Below are 24719 nucleotides of genomic sequence, written 5' to 3'. Positions count from 1 at the left end.
TATTAGAAACAAGAACAACAGTAACCATTTTCTAGAAAGTTTTTTGAAAATTAGATAACTCTTCATTTCTGATTCCAATGCAAGAAGGAACATGGAGCTAAGCTGATAAAAAAAAAATTTAAGTTATTATAATGTACTGATAGATAGTTGTTTCTAGCTGTATTGCATATCTCTCAAACATGTCCCAATACGTAGTTGTATTTTAAAGTGGCAGTTAATTGATCTGATATTTTCATTTGGTATTTTGTCCAACAGTCTGCAGCCCTTCATTGCTATAAGGAATCTCATTTCTCTTTTACTAAGTGTCCACATTACACAAAAAAAATGGCCAGTGTTTCAGAACTTCAAACTTATTTCTATTTTGGTCTTCTGCTTTAGAGTTCTGTAAATAATTTTAAAAACATACTTGTACAAGTTAAGTTTACTTGTAACACCCCAATCGTAAATAAAAAATACTGCATACCTTAAGTAATAGAAGCTAGATACTTGTTTCAAAATCATTCTACTTATCTCTATGTCTGATCGGGTATTTTGCACAGAATCCTCGATCAAGATATTTTTAAGCCATATTCTATTCATATCTTTTTTTTTTTTTGTCTTCAGTCATTTGACTGGTTTGATGCAGCTCTCAAAGATTCCCTATCTAGTGCTAGTCGTTTCATTTCAGTATACCCTCTACATCCTACATCCCTAACAATTTGTTTTACATATTCCAAACGTAGCCTGCCTATACAATTTTTCCCTTCTACCTGTCCTTCCAATATTAAAGCGACTATTCCAGGATGCCTTAGTATGTGGCCTATAAGTCTGTATCTTCTTTTAACTATATTTTTCCAAATACTTCTTTCTTCATCTATTTGCCGCAATACCTCTTCATTTGTCACTTTATCCACCAATCTGATTTTTAACATTCTCCTATAGCACCGCATTTCAAAAGCTTCTAATCTTTTCTTCTCATACTCCGATCGTCCAAGTTTCACTTCCATATAAAGCGTCACTCCAAACATACACTTTCAAAAATCTTTTCCTGACATTTAAATTAATTTTTGATGTAAACAAATTATATTTCTTACTGAAGGCTCGTTTAGCTTGTGCTATTCGGCATTTTATATCGCTCCTGCTTCGTCCATCTTTAGTAATTCTACCTCCCAAATAACAAACTTCTTCTACCTCCATAATCTTTTCTCCTCCTATTTTCACATTCAGTGGTCCATCTTTGTTATTTCTACTACATTTCATTACTTTTGTTTTGTTCTTGTTTATTTTCATGCGATAGTTCTTGCGTAGGACTTCATCTATGCCGTTCATTGTTTCTTCTGAATCCTTTTTACTCTGGGCTAAAATTACTGTATCATCAGCAAATCGTAGCATCTTTATCTTTTCACCTTGTACTGTTACTCCGAATCTAAATTGTACTTTAACATCATTAATTGCTAGTTCCATGTAAAGATTAAAAAGTAACGGAGATAGGGAACATCCTTGTCAGACTTCCTTTCTTATTACGGCTTCTTTCTTATGTTCTTCAATTGTTACTGTTGCTGTTTGGTTCCTGTACATGTTAGCAATTGTTCTTCTATCTCTGTATTTGAACCCTAATTTTTTTTAAATGCTGAACATTTTATTCCAGTCTACGTTATCGAATGCCTTTTCTAGGTCTATAAACGCCAAGTATGTTGGTTTGTTTTTCTTTAATCTTCTTTCTACTATTAATCTGAGGCCTAAAATTGCTTCCCTTCTCCCTATACTTTTCCTGAAACCAAATTGGTCTTCTCCTAACACTTCCTCCATTCTCCTCTCAATTCTTCTGTATAGAATTCTAGTTAAGATTTTTGATGCATGACTAGTTAAACTAATTGTTCTGTATTCTTCACATTTATCTGCCTCTGCTTTCTTTGGTATCATTACTATAACACTTTTTCTGAAGTCTGACAGAAATTCCCCTTTTTCATAAATATTACACACCAGTTTGTATAATCTATCAATCGCTTCCTCACCTGCACTGCGCAGTAATTGTACAGGTATTCCGTCTATTCCAGGAGCCTTTCTGCCATTTAAATAATTTAATGCTCTCTTAAATTCAGATCTCAGTATTGTTTCTCCCATTTCATCCTCCTCAACTTCCTCTTCTTCCTCTATAACACCATTTTCTAATTCATTTCCTCCGTATAACTCTTCAATATATTCCACCCATCTATCGACTTTACCTTTCGTATTATATATTGGTGTACCATCTTTGTTTAACACATTATTAGATTTTAATTTATGTACCCCAAAATTTTCCTTAACTTTCCTGTATGCTCCGTCTATTTTACCAATGTTCATTTCTCTTTCCACTTCTGAACACTTTTCTTTAATCCACTCTTCTTTCGCCAGTTTGCACTTCCTGTTTATAGCATTTCTTAATTGCCGATAGTTCCTTTTACTTTCTTCATCACTAGCATTCTTATATTTTCTACGTTCATCCATCAGCTGCAATATATCGTCTGAAACCCAAGGTTTTCTACCAGTTCTCTTTATTCCGCCTAAGTTTGCTTCTGCTGATTTAAGAATTTCCTTTTTAACTTCTCCCATTCTTCTTCTACATTTTCTACCTTATCTTTTTTACTCAGACCTCTTGCGATGTCCTCCTCAAAAATCTTCTTTACCTCCTCTTCCTCAAGCTTCTCTAAATTCCACCGATTCATCTGACACCCTTTCTTTAGGTTTTTAAACCCCAATCTACATTTCATTATCACCAAATTATGGTCGCTATCAATGTCTGCTCCAGGGTAAGTTTTGCAGTCAACGAGTTGATTTCTAAATCTTTGCTTAACCATGATATAATCTATCTGATACCTTGCAGTATCGCCTGGCTTTTTCCAAGTGTATATTCTTCTATTATGATTTTTAAATTGGGTGTTGGCAATTACTAAATTATACTTCGTGCAAAACTCTATAAGTCGGTCCCCTCTTTCATTCCTTTTGCCCAGCCCGTATTCACCCACTATATTTCCTTCCTTGCCTTTTCCAATGCTTGCATTCCAATCTCCAACTATTATTAAATTTTCATCTCCTGTTACGTGTTTAATTGCTTCATCAATCTCTTCGTATACACACTCTACCTCATCATCATCATGGGCGCTTGTAGGCATATAGACGTTAACAATCGTTGTCTGTTTAGGTTTTGATTTTATCCTTATTACAATGATTCTATCGCTATGCGTCTTGAAATACTCCACTCTCCTCCCTATCTTCTTGTTCGTCACGAAACCTACTACTCCCTGCTCATTATTTGACGCTGAGTTAATTACTCTAAAATTACCTGACCAAAAGTCGCCTTCCTCTTCCCACCGAACCTCACTAATTGCTACTATATTCACCTTCATCCTACCCATTTCCCTTTTTAAATTTTCTAGCCTACCAGCCTTTTTCAAGCTTCTAACATTTCATGCTCCGACTCGTAGAATGTTATTTTTTAGTTTTCTGGTGACCCCTTCCTTAGTAGTCCCCACCTGGAGATCCAAACGGGGGACTATTTTACCTCCGGAATATTTTACCAAGGCGCCTCCATTATTGTTGTGTGAAAATGCAGAGAGCCACATTTTCTTGGAAAAAAAACAACTGTAGTTCTCCATTGCTTTCAGCTGCGCAGTACTCAGAGGACTGAGTGATGTTGATATGGCCGTTGTCATTGTGACTCACGCCCCTAACAACTACTGAAAGAGCTGCTGCCCTCTTTCAGAAACCATTCCTTAGTCTGGCTCTCAACAGATACCTCTCCGATATGGTTGCACCTTCGATCCAGCTACTCTGTATCCCTGAGCACTCAAGCCCCCTCACCAACGGCAAGGTCTCATGATTCCTAGAGGGGGTCATATCTTATAGTAAATATATTCCTCACTCTAACATGGATTCCACTTGTAATTATGCAATATGTAATGCTGAGTTGGAGATGGAGTTACATCTCCATATGTAATGCTGAGTTGGAGATGGAGTTACATCTCCATATGTAATGCTGAGTTGTGCTTCCAGATTAAGCTATATCCCTGAGTTAAAAATTTATCTACCTGTGTTTATCATCCAGATATCGTACTTTGCCAAACTAATTTCTTGGTCTCTCAGTGTCTATTATTGATCTATATCCATCCCTACTCAGTAACGACTGAAGTATCATCGTACAAACTTTTAATTGCTTTGATTAAGTGAAAAGTATAATAAATGCTGTATATCTTCGTTCTATCTAGGCTGTAAAAAGATTTCAGAAAATCAATTAATGCAATAATGTTTCCAAATAATACTCTACTCTTTTCAATCGGCTATTTAATTGTAGAAATGGCATTTGTTGTTCATTGGCCTCTTCTGAAACCAGTTTGTTCTTTCTCTTCACGAATTCAGCAATTGCTTTCAGTCTTTTTTAAAGTACCTATTGTAAATCATGCATGTGCCATCTAACAAGATTACATTGTATTTAGTGATTATTTATAGGCTCTTACTTTATTGACATTTTAAATCTGTCTTGTTATATATTCTGTTATAACTTCTAAATTATTGTTGCTGTTGCTTCTGCTACATTTATCTTGTACTCTAAAAATAAATTATATTTAATTATAGATTTTACATGATTAATGAAAAGAAAAATAGGTACTTGCGAATGATTTTCAGTAAATATCTAAAAAAAGCTAATTGTTTTTTTCAGCTGCATTTATTAGGGTTGTGGGATCAGAGTTCGTACAGAAATATTTGGGTGAAGGACCTCGTATGGTTAGAGATGTATTTAGATTGGCTAAAGAAAATTCACCCGCTATTATTTTCATAGATGAAATTGATGCTATTGCTACAAAGCGATTTGATGCTCAAACCGGTGCAGATCGTGAAGTTCAAAGAATATTACTTGAATTGCTTAATCAAATGGATGGATTTGACCAAACTACTAATGTCAAGGTTTGCTGTTTTTTAAATGTATTTATTTGTTCTATGTAGTGTGTTAAGAGTTTTCAGTATTAATTTCACTTTTGATTAATTTAAAGAAAATAAAACATTGCATTTTGTGTGTATTTTTTTTTTAATGAAATAAAATGTTTGTTTTAAAATGTTTTATCAAAGCTACTCAATGATCACTAAAATACATTTTTACTTAATTTATGAATAATAACTCTTAATTAAACACTTTCTTTTGACTTCGTGGTGATTGATAGATATTGACTTCGTCTCTTCATTTTTGAATAGTGGTTGGACCACTGTGTACATATTAATTGATGACTTAAGTTTCAGGATTACTAAAACTTTTCTAAATTCTTAGTTCCAAGAAAAAAGAATTAGCATTGGTAATCTGGAACATTCCTTGGGGGAACCTATAGATTTTCCATATGTTTATGAAATTATTCCTGATATTCATCAGTACAGAGTATTTCTAAATTAGTTATAAAAAAGTAACCTTTAGTAATGAAAAAAGTAAATAACTTACAGAATTGTTTGACTCATCACTGAATACAGTATATCTTCAAGTTTCATTCCCAGCTAACACTCACGGTTAGTTCCCAATGTTCTCGCTAGGTGGCACGCACAAATGTGTAATTCCTTCAGTCGTTATGGAGTCATACACCGGTGCTCAGTGTTGTTTATGGTTTCGTGAATTCTTTATCTGCTACTACTATTTAGAAATATTGCAAACAACCACCTCAAAGACAGTCTGTTATTGCACAATTTAATCGTTTCATTAAAACACGTTGTGTATCACATAGGGCACCAGGTCAGGGTAGACCTTCAGTTTCTGATGTGGCAATTGAACAAGTGCGGCAGACATCATTTGTAGTTCAGGTAAATCGATGGGAAATGCCAGCTTAGAATTCAATATTCCAAGGGTTATAGTATGGAGGATATCGTTTAATCGACTGCCATTTAATAAACCTCACAGATTACAACTGGTGAAAGCTGTGAGTGAAGGTGATAAAGAAAATTAACTTAGTTTTGTGTAAACATGTTAAACAAAACTGAGGCTGAAGATAATTATCTTAATAAAATTGTTTCAGTGACAAAGCAAACTTCCATACCAGCAGTAAAGTGAATTAATATAATATTCATATTTGAGGTGAGCAGAATCCACATCACATGATCGAACATGTACGGGACTTGTCTAGGATTTTTTGTGCTGTTGGCTGTCAAAAAATTTACGCTTGAGCATGTCCTGGTTTATGTATGTTCATTCTCTAATGCCATAAATACAACAGGATATGGGCACATATTCCAGCTAGATGGCGTGCCACCACATTATCATCATGCAGTTGTCACACATCTCAATAGCAAAGTGCTGATGTGGTGGAGCAATTTCCTAGCCACCATAATCACCTGATTAACTCCAATGACTTCTCTGTATGGGATTGCATTAAAGACAAGAGTGTTTGTTCCTCCACTTTCAGGAAATATCAACGAGCTGCGGCACCAGTTAACAAACAGTTGTCACTATAGATAAAGATGTGCTTCATAGGATTTGGCAGGATTACAGATGGGACATCTGCCATGTTACTAAAGGTAGCCATACGGAACATTTGTAAATGAAACTGGAAGATATACTGTATTCAGTCTTGTATCAAACATTGCTGTAGTTATTTATTTTTTTCATTATTAAAGGTCACTTTTGTTTAATTAATTTAGAAATACTCTGTAATCAAATTCTTTGAATAGCTTAAGTTTTGGTAATGTTTTTTTTCTAAGTGGCTTATTGTATAATACAAAGTTTGAAGTTCTCGTCCCCATATGTCCTAAATGTACACAAACAGTGTGAAGAACATAAACTAGAAATGTCCTCTGATAATTTTATGAAAATTGTTTGCTTGTGCTTAAAATATTTGCAGAGATGTAATCTTTTACGTAATAATTAATATATTAAAATTTTATCAAAGTTATTTAAAGTTTGACTTCCTAGCATTTCTAGAGCTACACTGCAAGAAGGAAGTATGGTAATCAGTCAAAAAATGGGTATGGGTTTTTTTTTGCATTTCTTGATGTTTCATGACCCAGGAACCCCAAAAAACAAAAAAAAATCTCTCAGCACGCTGGAAGGCGGAGGTAGATTTCACTGATTCTAAGTAGGGAATAAAAAGATTTCCACCTTAAAGATAAGAAAAACTTCAAATTTTACTAAATATGACATTGCACGTGAAAAGAATTTCACATGTTTAGCGTGCAACAAGCCCCATCTTCTTACAAATTCAGCAACATTTTGGCCACCCCTTGCCATAAGGGTTTAGCCATATCAAAAATTGTTTCAGACAGAAGTTTTACATAAGGTTTAAGAGATCTAACAACCACTTTAACAGATTCGATAACGTCCTATTAAGGGAGGTATAATTTTTTTTGTCTTCAAAATCCCATGTTTACCACCCCTGGGCCAATGGTTGGTGATATCAAAAAACTTTACTTAGATATGTTTTAGGCCCTTATCCAAAGAATAGTAGGAACTTTAAACGAATTCAATATTTTACTTAATAAGAAAGTTATAGTGATATTTTGTTTTTTTGAAAAAGCCCCCCTATTTCCACCCCAATGGTCCGATGATTTTGCCGTAACGAACTCGACCGAGATTTTGGGTCGTTATATTTTATGTATCAATTTGAAAGTGATTGACGCAAAATTATGGCAGTTATTGTTTTGACAAGAAAATGTGTGAAATATATATATATTAATTATATATAGTTCAAGAACCTGTAACTATTATAAATTTTGACTAAAATACATAGGGCTTAATTAAGTTGGTTACTTTATTTGTATTATATACTTTTTATTTTATAAATTATGTATTGCATTGACGGACGATTTTAAAATACAAGGTTAAATGGATTTATTCTAAGACTGATTGTGGATAATCACCGCATAATTGAATTCTTATCACACATTCCTGCTAAAAAAAAATTTAACATAGTATGAAATCATGCCCACAATGGGAACAAACGTTTCCCATAGAAAGTGTTACGTTAGTTTGCATACATGCACTAACATAGACTGACTCAGGATTGGTGGTGGGGGTTAGACCGGGAAACCATCGAAAGTTGCAGTTCGTGTTTGGATTCGTCTGTGTGAGCTTGAATGCTGTGACTTTGTTCGGAAAGCTGTTTAGGAGGTTTGCAATTAATGTTTTATTCTGGGTAAAGATATAAGAAACTATTATTAAAGGCCTCTCCACAAAAATACTTGTAATGGATCCATTACAATATTACTAATCTGTTGACTATTTAATAAAGAACTATTAAAAATGTTACTTGTTATAATGATAAATTATGTTCAAAATTATAATTAGAATTAATTTTGGATTGGCCAATTCTGTATTAGTATAAGTATTAATAAGATAATTTGTGAAATTCTGATATGCAAATATCAAAGTTCAAGTAGATAAATAAAATAAGGGTTCTACGAGTTTCAAATAGTTTAATGGGTGTTCCGAGTCAAATATCCACTAGGCAAAAGAATTTGTTTTATATGTTCCTTTTATGAATTTATTATTTATTTTTCTTTTTTTGTATATATAAAAAGTTTTTTTCATAACGAATAAATAATGTATATTCATTACTGTTAGTAACATTTTTTGATGTGTTGAGTTACTGTAACTGGTTTTATGTTAATCTTAGGATATAAACTTATCAAGTAGCATTGTCTTAATACATTGTTTCGCATATCGCAACATTAGTAAATCCATTTTTTTTTTGTAAACATTCTTTAAAAATTTTATTTTTGTAAAAAATTTTCATTTGGTGTAGTATAGTATAGTATAGAAGCTTACAAACCACCATGTTTACACATACATACAAAAATAAGACTGATTCCACCTTTAAGTGTTAAAATCCTTTTTTTTCAATAAGGCCTTTTTGGACCCTTCAGATCCATCATCAGTTGTTAACACAATTAATAAAATATTAGGTCTGTCACTAAGGTAAAATTAATTAAAACTGTTAATCAGATGTCAATGTGCAGATGTTATAGCCAATTTAAATAGATCGTCGTTTTCAAAATGTGTTTGATGGTTCACCAAATTGAAATTCGTATATTTATAAATGTAATATTTCTCTACAGAACTTTAAGAAACTCAATTTACATGATATATTATGCGCTCATAATAACGTGGGTGAGGTATGTGGATGACATACTTATGATATTTACTTCTAACGTAGCATTAGAAAACCAATTAATATTACACAAGTAAATTCGTTTGATAAGATTATTACTATGGAGTCTGACATTGACAAAACCATACATTTTTTGGACATAAACATAAAAACAAATGAACTAGATTGAAACAAGCATATACAGAAAACCAACAAGTAATAATAAAACCATCCACAGGGATTCAAATAACCCGTGGTCACATAAAAGGAACACATTTTATGCTATGATACATAGAGCTATGGTTTATTCACATAATAATAAAATAGTTTTAAATAATGAACAAGAACATACAAGGAGTATAACTTTGCAAAATGGCTATAATAAATCTTTCGTTAAAGGTATTTACAGATGATGTTTGAAAAATAAATATAACAAAAACACTACTTTTGTCCCAATAAATTAGTCTAAAAATTACAGTAAAAGTTATATTTTTTACAGCTGTGTGAACGAACACACATATAACATAGTGAATGTTTATAGTAAGGAAAAGTATACAATCACGTACAAACCGGTCAATAATGTTTCAACAAGGTTCTTTAATTATAACTCAACCTACATCTTTGACAAATTCAACCTTAGCGGCATATATAGTATTAGGTGCACAGACTGTGATGCCATATATATTGGAAAAACTAATAGATTGTTTAGGGTTCTCAGAATATCTGAGGGCATTCAAGAATAAGAAGAAATGCTTTTCAAACATGGCGAATTATTTGATTTCAAATAAACACGTAATTACAAACTTGGCAGATAATGTGGAGATATTAGAAGTTTGTAACGTTAAAAAACAAACTAAAGAATTTAGAGAAATATTAGGTTTATAAATATAAGAACTTCAATTTGATGAACCATTTGAAAATGACAATCTATTTAAATTGGCTAAAACATCTGCACATTGACGTCTGGCTACAGTTTTAATTGGTTTTACCTTAGCGACCGATTACCTAATATTTTATTAATTGTGTTAACTGATGATGGATCCGGAGGATCTGAAAAGGCGTTTATTTATTATATTTATTTATTTATTTATGTATATTAGGTTTTTCTAAGTTTATAATAAACTTTTAACTTTTTCTAAGTTAATAAACTTTTTAACTGATGGTGGTTTTGAGATTTGGTGATGTGAAACATGAAGATATGTTGAAATTTTCCGGAAGTCGAATCATGATTACCCATTACAATAGATAGCTTTCTTATGAAATCTATCTAAAAGGGGGTAATGTTCATACATATGTAAGTTTGCATTGATGTGTTTGAAGCTTAATAACTTTTGACTGGTTAACTTTAAACTGATTTTGATAAAAGTTTGTACAAAGAGTTGTATATATGGGACAATTTTTTTTTTTGTGAACGATTGGAGTCTATATCTCTCCAGGGGGTGGGGTAGATACATTTTGGGGTCAATGTTCTCAAAATTTTGCAAGCAACCTCCACATTATCACTGCATGCGTGCATACTTATCTTACTATTTACAAAAAAGTTTGCCCCAAAAGTTCTCTTTCAAAAATCTTAATAAGCTATCTTTTTATTTGTTTCATATTTTTTAACCAAATTTTTTTAATGTCTTCGTAGACAGTAGTAGTGCAAGCAACTCTCCAAAAAATACTTTGGGGACAATATTGGGGTTGGGGAACTTACCAAAGTTTAATAATATTGATTTTGAAAAAAGTTTTAATAAATTTTTATTATATGATTAATATTGATTTTACACCCTATAAGTTTTATTATTTTGGAATTATTTTACCCTTTTATTAATAAAATTCCAGGCAATGATAACGCCCAAGCGTTTTTCGTCACAAACAAAAAAAAAAAACTTTGTTTATTTGAATTTTTAATATTATTAAAAGTTTATTATACTTCTAGTAATAACATTACAATAAAATTGTATTATAATTCATCCCCCCACCACAAATAAAGATATGTTAGGTAACTTTTTATTGGTTGAGTTTTAGATGGTTTATTCATTTTTATTAGTTTATTTTTAGTGATCGTTTTTTAGTTTCTTCCATGTAACATAGTAAACATAGAAAATCAAAAAGATTTTCTTGGAAGGTGGATTTGTTGGGATGAGGGAGGAGAAAAAATAAAATAAATTTAAAATAAAACTTCATGTTAAATTACTGTGTACCCCCAAAAAAGAAATCTTAGGTAGCTTTTTTCATGTTTAATTATTTTTCCACTAAATAACGTTAAATAATAGATACTAGGAAAGTATTACAGTTTAGTGAGCTGCTTTTTTGAGATATTTCTTTACACAATTAAGTATTTCTAACAAATATATACAATATTTATTTTTCGGTAATTTGTAAATAAGGTGATAAAAAAAATAAAAAATTGATTTTTCTGTAAATATGAACAATGAGGGGTTGTAATAAATTAGAAATCTTCAAAGTATTTTTAAGTAATTGGAAACCTCCAGAAAGGGAATGATATGGATACGTGAATCCTTTACTTTCAAGAAGGTCCAGTTCTTGTATCCTCTCAACAGGCTGAATCATAAAATTGAATAGTGTTATACAGTACAATAATTGTTTATATATTACCAGATTACTGTGATCATTTATACTCAAATATTTAAATTTCTGTAGTGTTTTAAGATATTTCATGCTAATTGCTTATGCAGTTGGAAATTTTAATTTTTTAATTGAGATATGTTATGTGATGTATCTTTTTTTATTACAACAAATAAATCGTGTCTGTGTAATGAGAACGCAGAAATGTTTATCGTCCAAAAAAAAAAAATAAAATAAAATGAATAAATCAATTCAAAAATAGTTAAAATAAATAAAAACAGTAGAAAAGTCAAGTCTAAATATAGAGAAAAGGAATGAAAGAACAACCTTTTACAAAAAATTATACTATTTTCCAATGATTTTAATGTTTTAGTGAAAAATTAGTGAAGAAAATTGAAAAAAGAATTGCATTTCATTAAAGTAGATGTAAAAATTGAATGTCACATATGATCATACTATGCTAGCCAGAAGTGTAATACCCATCTCAGATCTCTATAATTCAAAATGTGTTGATTTCCTCAATTATACACATAATTTAATTTTTTTTTATACTTGTTTGAAGTAAGGGAAGTATGGAAATATCCATTTTGACAATCCCTGAATCTATTTTGACTAGTTTTGGCATGATGTCTGTACGTGCATACATATATATCACCCATAACTCAAAAACGATTAGCTGTAGGATGTTGAAATTTTGAATTTAGGACTGTTATAACATTTAGCATCTCCTTTTGATTGCAATCGTCTGGAAAAAGTGTCCAAAAAAGCGCAAAATCCAAAAACATTAGATTTTGGACCTTTTCTTAACTGCAGTAATAAGCCCTCATTGAGAGCTTTTCAATGACATATATCATAAGTGGTACGTAATTTCATTGGTTTCATTGTTATAGCCAAATAAAATTTTAATTAATGAAATATTTAGATCTTACAAGGGAATGGCTACATCGGTTCAAATTCGACATCTCATTTTCTTTTTTTTTTGTAACTTTTTTTTTTAATTTAAATATATTGATTTATTAATAGTTTATTAACCTCTCACTGTAAAAAAATTACAATAAATAATAATTCAATAACAATAAAAATAAAAATATGAAAACATATCAGAAGTTATTAATGAAATAAAATTTTATGTACTTTTCATTTAAAAAAAATGTGTATGTATTATTTAATAGGCATACAAGGAAGTCATTTGGTGTCCATGTAATATAATAGTGTATGGTATAACATTAAACATTAAAATTTAATCATTTGAATAATTTTAATAAATTTCAAAATTTTCGTAAAAGCTGAATTTATTGTTGTAAAAGCATAATTTCACTTATTAATAACCCTAATCTAAATAAGTTAGGCTAATTAATAATTATTAATTTTTATATTCTTTCCTTTATTATTTTTTCAAATGTTTTCTTAGGTAATTATGGCTACAAATAGGGCTGATACATTAGATCCTGCATTATTACGTCCTGGTCGTCTGGATCGTAAAATTGAATTCCCACTTCCTGATCGCAGACAAAAACGTCTTGTATTTTCTACTATAACTGCTAAGATGAATCTTAGTGAGGAAGTTGATTTAGAAGATTATATCGCCCGACCCGATCGTATATCTGGAGCTGATATTAATGCTATTTGCCAAGAGGTATGTATGTTCATTGAAAATATTTGGGTATAGATTACGTGAAAATTTAGTAAATCACATGCAATTATTATGTTCATTCAATGGATGAATTAATGCGGCAAGCCAATCATCTGGAATTTTTCGTCTATCCAAATTTTCAGGAAGAGTTTTGGTTTCTGTTATGAAATTTTCATCTGTAAGCTTCTATAATTCTGCTATTGTACCATCCTCGCCTGATGTTTATTTATTTTTGAGCGAGTTGATCACATTTTTAATCTCTTCCTTGTCTGGTGGATTAAATTTAGGATTTTGTTTTGTGAAGCTTAAGTTCAGTTTTTCTTTGGGTGTTTCAAAGTTTAATAATTTTTTTAAATATTCAGCCATGATATTACAATTTTCCTTCTTGTGTCATTTTCTTGTTTAAAGTTAAAACTTGGAGCTGAGTAACTGTTGATTAGATTCTTAAGTTCCCTGTAAAATAGTTGTGTATTGTTTTTTTGAAGTTTTCCTCCATTGTTCAAACCATTTAATCCTGCCATTATTAATTGAAAATAATCTGGAAAGTAACAATAATAATGAAATTGTTATTATAATGAAATATACTTACAAGTATAATAAATTTGAAGCAAATACAAACTCAATATGAAGATAATTGTTTGATTAAGTTGGGAGAACTGTTTTAAGTAATAAAATATTGATAAATTGGTATTAGAGAAAAATTTGTTCATTCCACTATTTGATATCACACCAGAAGAGGAAGTTTTGTAATTTTTACAATCATTTACATGGTTAATTTTTAAAATATTCTATTCTAAATATTATATAAAATTCATGAAAACAGTTCTGGAAAAAAATTAAATAAACATTCTTACTATTTTGAATTGTATGTGATGTTTAGTATTATTTTAATAAATATACAATACCTTTTATAGTTAATTGTAATGCATAGTTATAACATACATATAGTGTATCAATATATAAATATGTCTTCAGTGTGATAAAATCTGTAATATTATTTATTTGTATTAAAAAATCTACATATAAATAAGTTTGTTAACTAACTGATCCCATATGTAGTATAAATGATAAATTAATAACAATAACTTGAAAATAATAACATGACTAACAAATAGAGTATTTCAAGGACCAGATGTATATCTGCCCAAGAAAGCACTAAGCATGAACACTAAGAAAGTTTTGCTATATGACTTTATTTTCTAATAATTTTCAACACACATTATGCACGTCTCCTTCTATCAAAATTGGTTTTCAAAGAAATGTCCTTACGAAGTTATCATCACTCACAAAATGCCTTCCTTTTACTCTTTCTTTGCCTAGAGGAACAGCACTGTTTGAGGAACAGCACAGGACTGTAGGGAGATGCTCTAACAGTTTTACTCCAGTGCTGGCCAAATACTGGTTTTGAGTGGTCTGCAGGAGGATTATTGTGGTGAAGAAACCATTTGCTCATCATCGAGTTTGGGCGCAGCTTCTTGAGAGCTTTGACAACTTTAGGCAGGCACTCGTCAATATATCACTTCTGTGTAACTGTCTTCTGAGAGTTTCTAAAACTTTTCTCGCACTAAAAAATACAAAAAATACAGCTATCTTTCTCTTCACAGATCTGGATTTTAAAACAGCTGCAGTATGTTCAAACACCCACACTTTGTTCGGGATATCATAATAATACAGCCAAGTTTCATCGCCTATCACAATTTTGTTCACAAAGGGAGACTGCCCATTTTCAGACTTTTCCAGCATTTCATGGCACTATGAAACAAGCTGTGTCATCTAGTTGTCGGTCAAGTTTTGCGGCAGCTAAAGGGTACAAAGTTTTCTAACTTGTAGGTGATCTCACAGAATAGCACAAACTGCTGGTGCATTAATGACCAAGAACACCTCTGTTTGGTGGTAAAGTCACACACAAAGATGGTTGACCTGACATTAGTGTCCCCAAGGCTAAAATTTCCTCTTTCCAACTGCTGGTACCACCTAAATATTGTTGAATGATAAAAACAATCCTCTCCGAGTGCAGGAGTAATTTTTCCTTTAAACAGTGATTATCTAATTTTCATTCATAATTTTTTTTAAGAAATGTAATTTATTTTTATTTTTCAGGCTGGCATGCATGCAGTACGTGAAAATCGTTATATTGTACTAGCTAAAGATTTTGAAAAAGGCTATAAAAATAATATCAAAAAGGATGAATCTGAACATGAATTCTACAAATAGTTTTTCCTCTCTTATATCAATTAATATTAAATGTTTATTGATAAATTGTATTTTTTCATCTTACTAATTTAAAATATTGTCTTATTTTACTATTGAGTTTATTATTTCATCTTACTTATTATGTTATTTCCTATTGACATAAGAATACCAGTATTGACAACATTGTATCCTTGCTGGCAAAGGGATAAAACCTAATAGGATGTACTCCTATTTGTAGGATAGATCACTACTGGTTTACCTGTATGTTAGAGTTATACTTTCTCAATAAATTCATTGAGTCCTTGCAATAAATATAATTTAATAGTATATTTATGCGAGTATGTGTTTGATTTAAATGAGTATGCCTAAACTATAATCTTATAATACAAGAATTTGCAATAAGGTAATGTAATATACGATAATATATGAATGTAAACCTGTTTGCATTCTCACAAAAATTACAATCCACATTTGATCCCATATTAGATCACATTTTCATTACCATAAAATTAATAGGAAAGCATATGATGATGTAAAAAATTTAAACCATTTTTAAGTAATTTTCAAATATCATTTCAACATTTAAAACTAGCTTTGTTCTTTAGTAACTTATACTTTAATCTCAATAAAAAATGGTAAAAAATTTTATTGAATTTTATTCAATGATTAAAATGTAAATAATGCACTAAAATACTGTACATTAAATACATGTATTATATATGTGTAAGATTTTCTCAGCTTTATCTCTACATGCTAAGTACAAAAAAAATGTAATTAGAAAGTCATTAAGTTTTAGAATTTTATTAAATCTCAAAAATAAACAGTTTTACTTCAGCATTTAAATGACCATTTCAATATTTTAAAAAAAAGCAAGAAAGTTATTATAGGTGGGGCCCTCTATCCTACCTCGCTTAGTTCTACCCCCAAAAACCTAACATTATTGTTCTGCTAGTTCTGTTTTTCTTTTGTTTACTTAAATTAATCACCTTTTGTTTAATTTGTAAATTCCTCATTGAATAGTAATATTAGGCAGCGAAGATCTTTTAACGCTTGGATTTTGCTTTAGTTTAGTTCTTTAAACTAAAGTTTAAACTAAGTTTTTTAAACTAAATTTTTTCTTTTTTTTTTCTAGAATTTATTCAAGCAAAGCTTTCTTTTCAACTTCCTTTTCTCGAAGCTAATTGGCCTTAATCTTAAACTTTATGAGACTTGTACTTTTTTCTAAACTTAATTGGTTTTTCTTTGTAATATTTTTAAAGTTTTTCAATTTTTCCCCTGACTACGTAGATAAGAGGAATGGTAATGTGTTTCTGTAATATATGTTTGTTACCTTCTGTAGCTTCACAGATTCAACTGATCCGACTTCTGAATAATAACAGGTCTTTGGTCTGGACGTAATAAAAGCTATCTTAAATTGTCTTAACCAAAAAGAAGAGGATGTTACCTTGGGGGACAAGATTAAAAGATTAGGATATTTACAAATTTTAATGATGGTATTCTGTAAAACAATGAAAAGGAAACATCTTTTGCCTAATCTGATTATTTTTTAAAAATTCATCGTTCTCAAGATGTAAGTGAAAGATGTGCTCAGTAAAAGGAAGCAGGAATGCATTATGGCTAGCACCCACCTGCGCGCTGTATGTTGCCGGTATGCATTGCATTGCACCACTGTTAACATTCAAATTTCTATTTAATTAGCACAACTTTTCTAAAAAACACAAACTTATACTAGTATGGTATGTAAATGATTAGTATTATATTGAGTAGGACAACGTTTCTAAAAACCATAAAAATTTATCCATTATAGTATCTAGATGATTAGTATATTGAACGGTAAAGTGGCACTAACCAATAGGATTGCAGTACTTTGGTCACGTGACACCACCACAGTAGACACCAACCACACCAATAATTCTTTACCTACATCCATCATTCAACTGCAACTGTCATCAACCATCATACACCTTCCTCATTATTTGTGATATGATATGCGACTACAAATTCACTTTACCTGTAACCAGCTTCACTTCATCTACAACAGGTCTGCGCAAAGTGTACTCAGAACTACAGTTGGAATATTTTCTTTGCCTTCCAAAAATGATGTTGTGTTCCATCACGATCTGTATTCTCTATGTAATTAGAAAGCATTGGCATCAATTCCAGTATACCTTTCCACGATACAAATACTGATGTTATCATACATATGAATATACCATTTACCAAATACAGAAGAGTGCAAAAGTAGGTGTAGTTACTATGCTCTAAATGTTATTGTTTTCTTTTCTTTTCTTTTCGAATCATGGCTGGTAATTTAAGCAACAACCAACATAAGTGGATAATCAAACAGATTATCCAAACAGCATTCTCTGGAAGACAGAGAATGCTGAACAGGTTTGACAGAAATGGGCAGAAGAATTTGTTAAACCTCCATCAAGTAGACTATCAATTTACAGATTGCATGCTAAATTTGATAGAACTGGGTCCATCTGTAATATGCCAAAGAGTTGTCGACCAACAGTGTTACTACCTGTGAAAATTAAATGTTAGTTGCTCAGGCATTTAGTTAAAGCCCAAAGAAATACAAAAAGAGAGCTTTTGTTGACATTTTCTGTAGATCTCTGGGTTGTCTAATGAAATGTTTAGGTTTGCAAATGTAAATGTATGTATGTATGTATATTACTTCATGAATTAATAGAGGATTATCCAGATCTCTATTTATAATTTTGGGAGATACTTTTGAATGAAGAAAGACAATGTGATGGCATCATTCAAAAAATGTGTTGATCTGACAAAGCAAATTTTAAACTTTCAGACGCTGTTAATAGGCATAACTGTGTCTGTTACTCAACAGGTAACCCCCATGTAATGATTGAAAAACAATTGAATCAACCTGGGGTTACAATTTGAGCATACCTTTTATATGAAGGGGTCATTGGGCCTCGTTTTTCCATGCAACTGTTACAATGTCTATCTTAACATGCCGTGGGGCAATACATGCTACAATAGGATAATGAAGAGTTCTATTACCAGCAGGATGGAGCTCCTCCCCGCTATGCTTTAACAGTGCAAGGTTTTGAAGATGACCTCTGGCAAAGTCCATAAGGGCTCAGAACGGACGGGGTGGCAGAGGGTGTCTTCCTTACGATGGTTCAGGATGATAAATGTGACAGTGGTCAAACAACTTACAACTCCCTCATCATTTGTCATACTGTATAATAGATCCCTTGGGATCTTTGCATTCAGTAATCGCCTTGCGACTGTTGTTGAATTTCTATCCAACAGTATTGGTTAAGGGTTTAATGCTTAGACACAGTTTTTTTCCTATATTTTTTATGTTTTTTTTAATTTAATTTTTTTTTTCACAAATCCAGTTTGCTTCTGCACCGTACTTACAATTTGTATACTTTTTTCCACACTAGATGCAGATTACCATGTACCTCTTACCACTGTAAAAAAAACCTAGTGCGAGATTGGTGACAAGAAGGAAAGTATGCAGTCACAGATTATATATGTATTTTTTCTGCGGTTCCAACGAATTTGATTCAATTTTGAAAAACTTCAACTATTTGTTGAAGTTCACTGCGATATAATGAATACAAACAGCTATATTACATGCGCTGATTAGACCTTACATCAGAAATGCTTATTGCATTTTAAAAAAATTTTCTCGTGGAACATTGGACTCTAATAGTAGCAGTATGTTTTTCCTTAATGCAGTTCATACATTCCAAATTGTGCGATTCAATGGTCTTGGACCGATAACATTTTACACCTAAATTGTTAGAAGAATAATAAAACCCGTTCTTGGCTAATTTTTCCTAGTCGTGCACGTAAGTAATCAGGTCTATGTGATTTCTTGGTCCTCATAATTAATTCCGAACCGTGGGCAAAGGGCTTTTTTCTAGGATTAATTAATTTTGGAGCATAATATCACCGACCTGTTGACATTCCAACCTCTTGATTACTGCTGTCGCATTCAGCGTACTAAGTCTCCCTTATTTATCCAACTGTTGTTCTCTTTTAATACGATTTATCTTTTTAAACTAGTTTTCATGTAACTGGATGAACAAGTCCCAAGGACTTCACCAAGATTTTAGGTCATATCTCAAATTTTGGTATAAGTGGTGAGAGGGACATAATAAGTGATTTAATAAAGAAAATAAAAATATATGAAAAATAAACTTCTGAATTTTTATCCGTGCTGTAATGTCCATAAGTTATGTCTGTTTTGTTTCCTACAGTTGCCACTAATTGTTGTGACTGTAAAGGGGTTGGAGAGAAGTTTTGAATATAACAATAAAAAACATTAACAAATTATTGAATTGTTTATTATTACACTAGATATTAGATAGAACGTTATAAATTTTCATAGTACATGTTAAATTAACATAATACATAATTTAAATATTTGTAAGCTATACTAACTTCACTTTATTGATATTTAATGATTTTTTTTTTAACTTTGCAATTGGTCGTTAACTGGTACGTGATTGATCTGAAAAAGATAAAATAATGAACAGCAGTTACCATCTTTCCAACCATAAAACTTAATTGATATTACTTTTTTGTTTTATTTAGCAAAACATTCTATATCATTGTTTATACTTAATATGTAGTATATTTAGATTAGCAAAGCTATATTTTACAGTGTACAATAGATAACTGAATTCCTTTGACAGTGGTATATATTTTTTTAATCCTAATTCAATTTTTTTTTGTATTCAATTGGTAATTCAATATTACCAATATAATTATTTATATATATATATATTTTGATAATTCAATATTACTGTATTAAGATACAGTGATACATTCATATGGTAATTCGTATGCTTAAGTTGATCAGTATGAAAAATTATGGAGTTAAATGTTTTTATTTACCACAATTACATAAAAAATCTACTTTCCGCTCATTTAATATTTATGTTAACATAAACATTAAATCATTAAGTTCAACATTTAAAAGATGATATTAAAAATAAAAACATCAATTACTATTCAATACCTAGAAAAAAATAAATAGTTTTTGCAACATATCGGTAATTATTTGAAATTCATTAAGTAAATATATATATATATTAGCCGGTCCGTCTAGTCAGAACCTGGACCCTCGGCGCTCAGATCAGCCCAGGCGAAACCGGAAGCCAACTCAGAGGCTCCTCAGGGACTCCCAGAGCCATGGGGCCTACCCTATGGCCGCAGAGCTCGCCATTCCCATGTACCCAGAGGGCTCTAGTTCCCGGACCTGCACACTATAAGTTATACTCACGGTTGTGAGAATAATACTGGTAAATAATAATTATATCCAAAAAGAAACTAAATTACAAAAGATAGAATGATAGCAGTTATGGTAACTAAAGTACACACACCTTTAACGACGAAAAATTCATAACCGATTTCTGTGCGATGTTGGCAGAAATATAATAATGAAGTAAAAGAATTATTCTATATTTTTTCTTAATGAATATGTTTAATTCACAACTTTACCCAACTTGGGGGCGAAGAAATAATATATATTTTTAATACGTATCTTATCCTTCAAGGCAGCTAGGGCCTCGGCCGATGGCTTAGAACCTTCCTTGGGATAACAGGAATGTATCCTACAAATTTGAAAGTAATCGGTTGGTTGGTTCTGGGGTGATGCGATAGTGAACAAACTTTATACATATATATACACGCATTTCCGAATAACCGTGATCTAGTTCGAGAGTGTAAATTAATATTTTAGTAATATTATTCATTAGAGTGATTTGAATCAGTTCAGTTCAAACCCAGCTACACAATGATAGACTCGCAGTTCATTAATTCAATTCATTAAAGTTTCTGCTTCAACCAGACAATTTCCACTACTACATATTGTATAATTACATATATATTGTTTTTACGAGATGAAATATATCTATCTATTAGCCAAGAAACACAGGTAAAAATTTGGTTGCGATTGATGGAGTAGTTTTTTTTTTTATCTCGAACAAACAAAAATCCTCTTCCTTTTTAGATAATAGTGTAGATTATTTATTAGTATTAAAATTATTTAATAGTATATTAATAAAAATAAAATTAAATAAAAAATAAGAATATATTAAATTGTTTATTTATTAATATAAATAAACAATTTTTTTTTCGAATTCAATTCTTTTTTTAATTACAAATAGTCGCGTTCGTGTTCTTTGAGAATATCCCTTGTGGTTTTCGGCCTGTTTTGCGAGTCAGCGTTTTTATCGTCATCGCTGTTTTTAACTTTCCTAATTTTCCTGTAATGCCAGTAAGATAACGTGTCTGTTTCGTTTCTAAAATGTATCGTTTATCGTACGCGATAGAAACATTTTAGACCGACGAACGGAATAGATATTGCGTAGAATACTTCCAATACCTTACACACTCGTGCATGTAACGGTATCATCAAAAAGACACGTTTCGGAGAGTTCGTGTTTAAGATCGTTTGCATTGGACATCTAGTTTTCCCATTCATTTCATCTTTGAATTTACGTCATCGTTTCTTGTTTATATTACTAAAATACTTGCGGTCCCATGGCTAGTCTGAATTATCGAACCGGTTGATCGATGACGACATCGGTTGTAATGCGATACATTAAACTATACGTGTCGATCATTAGAAGCTTTACGTTACGACCGTATTTTACCACCATGAATCATAACGGAATAGATATATCGTTTGAGTGCACGTGTACAGACACATCAAATTGTGGTATAAACAGAGGGGGGGGCGATTAAGCGGATACGATGCGTGGGAGGGGGAAATAAGGTCGATGTAACAAAGTGAAGGACTTCATTCTTCGCCATCACCTTGCACCGTAAACGGCGTCGTGATGGAGCTATCGAAGGAAATCATAATGTTAGTATATTATTTTTTTCATAATCTACATTATACTTCGCACGCGTACATTTACACTCCAATAAAAATTATGAATTATTATAAAGCTAGTCGTCAACTTTTCCTTCTCGTCATAACATCTAAAACTACATCAAGATTTTACTATGCACAGACAAAGAAACTAACGAACTTAATCTTCCATCCCCCGACTTGTACACGCAATCGTTTTGACTTTCTTCATCGTGGAGAACGAGCGTTCAGTAGTACATGTTGTTACCGGAAGAATCGTTAAAACTTGCAAGAGATAATGGATATTCGGCAAATACTCTTTATTGCAGTGATCCAGTACTTAATCACGTCTAGGTCGCATTTTAAATTTAATCTCTTCGCATCAAATAAGATAATCCGTTTGGAGGACAGATTCAAAATATTTATTATCATAATAAATCATCGCTACGATTAGCGATGTAATCGCTAATCATCCACTTAGTTCATCCACTTTTCCAGGCTGAACTTGCAAAAGAACGTGAAAACGTTTTGAAGATTCTTGGAACGCCGTCTAGCGCCCTATGCATATGATTGGAATGCGATAAGCAAGTGTTGCATTTTTGGCTTGCGGTAAATCCACAGTAATGAATTATTTTTATTAGTATCGGGTCAGAGTAACTCTGACTAAGCGCTCGCACGTCGAGTAACGGCGTTACTCTTGCAGGGTCGAGTAACGGCGGGTTATGTACCGATTCATCTCAAATTCTGTGATGTACATTATGAAAATGTAAAATGCTAAAAATTGATTTTTTGGACTCGACTTACTAGATTTAACCCCTGAATGATAAAGTCTTATAATTGTCAGGTGATGGAGGCTGCAGCCCCCATCGCCCGACAATTTCGGCGGGGGCTATAGCTCCCTTAGCCCCTCGGTCGCTACGTGCGTGAACAGTATAACACAGAGTGTTATACTGTATAATACATCTCAGCGTAGAATTTATATTCGCAATCCCTTCCATTATTAACGAAGTAATTTTTAATATAAACTATATTTTCTTTAACGAGGAGAATAATTTATATTCCTGAATTTTGGTTTTTATCTTATGCGATAATTTAATACAGCAACTTTTCAGATGAACATTGGTCCCTCCCGTAAAGCCTCTTTCTAAGATCACGACCTCATTCGTCAATTCTTTCCCTTACATCCATCTACTTAATCTTTTGTCTTAGCCCGTTTCATTTTTCTCTTTTTGTAGTTCTCGTGAATATAATTTCTTAAGCGTAAAGTTTTTCTTTTTTTTCATTTTCCTCGTCATTTCACCATTTATTATTATAGGCGCATAATATATTTTATACGTAATAACCTTGACCTTTATCGGTAACTTTTTGTTCCACAATATTTGCCTAATAATAAAATACTAACTAGCTAATTACTTGGAGAAGATTCCCTCCTAGCCGTATAATTCATCTAAATAAGTAATATTCTAACTTGGGGCTCTTTCAAAATGACTTTTGAAGAAAAAATTCAAATTGACTTTTGAATTTTCAGGATACAAAATCGGTGCCGGTAATTTTAAATGTACGTTTATTTAATTAAACGTTTAAAAAATTTTCAATTTTACGTTTTTATGAATACGCTACCTTTGCTAGTATTGTACTCATTTATCATACTAAATAATAACATCCAATTCTATTAAACCAGACAGTAGAACTATTTTCGTGAACACAGGATAGTTTTCAACCGAGTTAGGAACTGTGGTTTGTATTAAAATGTCGTAATACATTTTGGTTTGTAAGAAATTGCATAACCGTAAGGAACCTTACCGATGACTCGCTTAAAGTTAAATTAAGCATTTCTTTTTTGCAGTAAAAACAACATCGCTTTGTTTTTTAGTTCTGAAATAATCGTTATCAGATAAAATTGAATTTTCTGCAAATTCATTCGACGAATTCTCTTTCAGAGTTATTAATATTTATTAATGCTTTCTACTGTTTTATTTTATACCGATCTCATTTATTTATCATCCTATCCTCGCTTAATGACATCGATATTAACTTGTTTATAAATGTTTTTTTATTTATTAATTTGATTTCTGTAAACGATTTTCTTTTTTATGTAAAATTGTTTTGCAAACGCTAGGACAGTTACTTACACCTCCGTTTCCTGGTATAACTTTTATATCTTATAATCCTGATCTTAATATTATAAATTTATTTTATACTTCTTTTATAATTATAAAAATGATGTTTAAAAACGTTAAAAATCTTGTCCAAAATTATTAAATTTAGGTTTAAAATATGTAGAGCACATAATCGATTAGAAAAATTACTTTATTTTTACAACCTTCATACCAAGGTAAACTTCAATCTACTTTCTCCGTTGCACAGTGCTGCCGTGTTTTATGCATTTGTTATTCGTGTT

General features: G+C 31.4%; 1 protein-coding gene across 1 annotated transcript in view; it reads left to right on the top strand.

Moving 5' to 3' along the window:
• LOC142331170 (26S proteasome regulatory subunit 6B) overlaps positions 1-15587 on the top strand; it is a 31824-nt gene extending 16237 nt beyond the window's left edge. Inside the window, exons 6-8 of the mRNA XM_075376879.1 lie at positions 4676-4920; positions 13060-13284; positions 15382-15587. Coding sequence (XP_075232994.1) covers positions 4676-4920; positions 13060-13284; positions 15382-15495 — 584 coding nt within the window. The 3' untranslated portion in view covers positions 15496-15587. The remainder of the gene's footprint in view (positions 1-4675; positions 4921-13059; positions 13285-15381) is intronic.
• Positions 15588-24719: the final 9132 nt, after the last annotated feature.

The sequence above is a fragment of the Lycorma delicatula genome, chromosome 10, assembly GCF_047948215.1.
Source record: "Lycorma delicatula isolate Av1 chromosome 10, ASM4794821v1, whole genome shotgun sequence".
In the NCBI taxonomy this organism is placed as follows: domain Eukaryota; kingdom Metazoa; phylum Arthropoda; class Insecta; order Hemiptera; family Fulgoridae; genus Lycorma; species Lycorma delicatula.
This window is presented reverse-complemented; position numbering and strand designations above follow the sequence as displayed.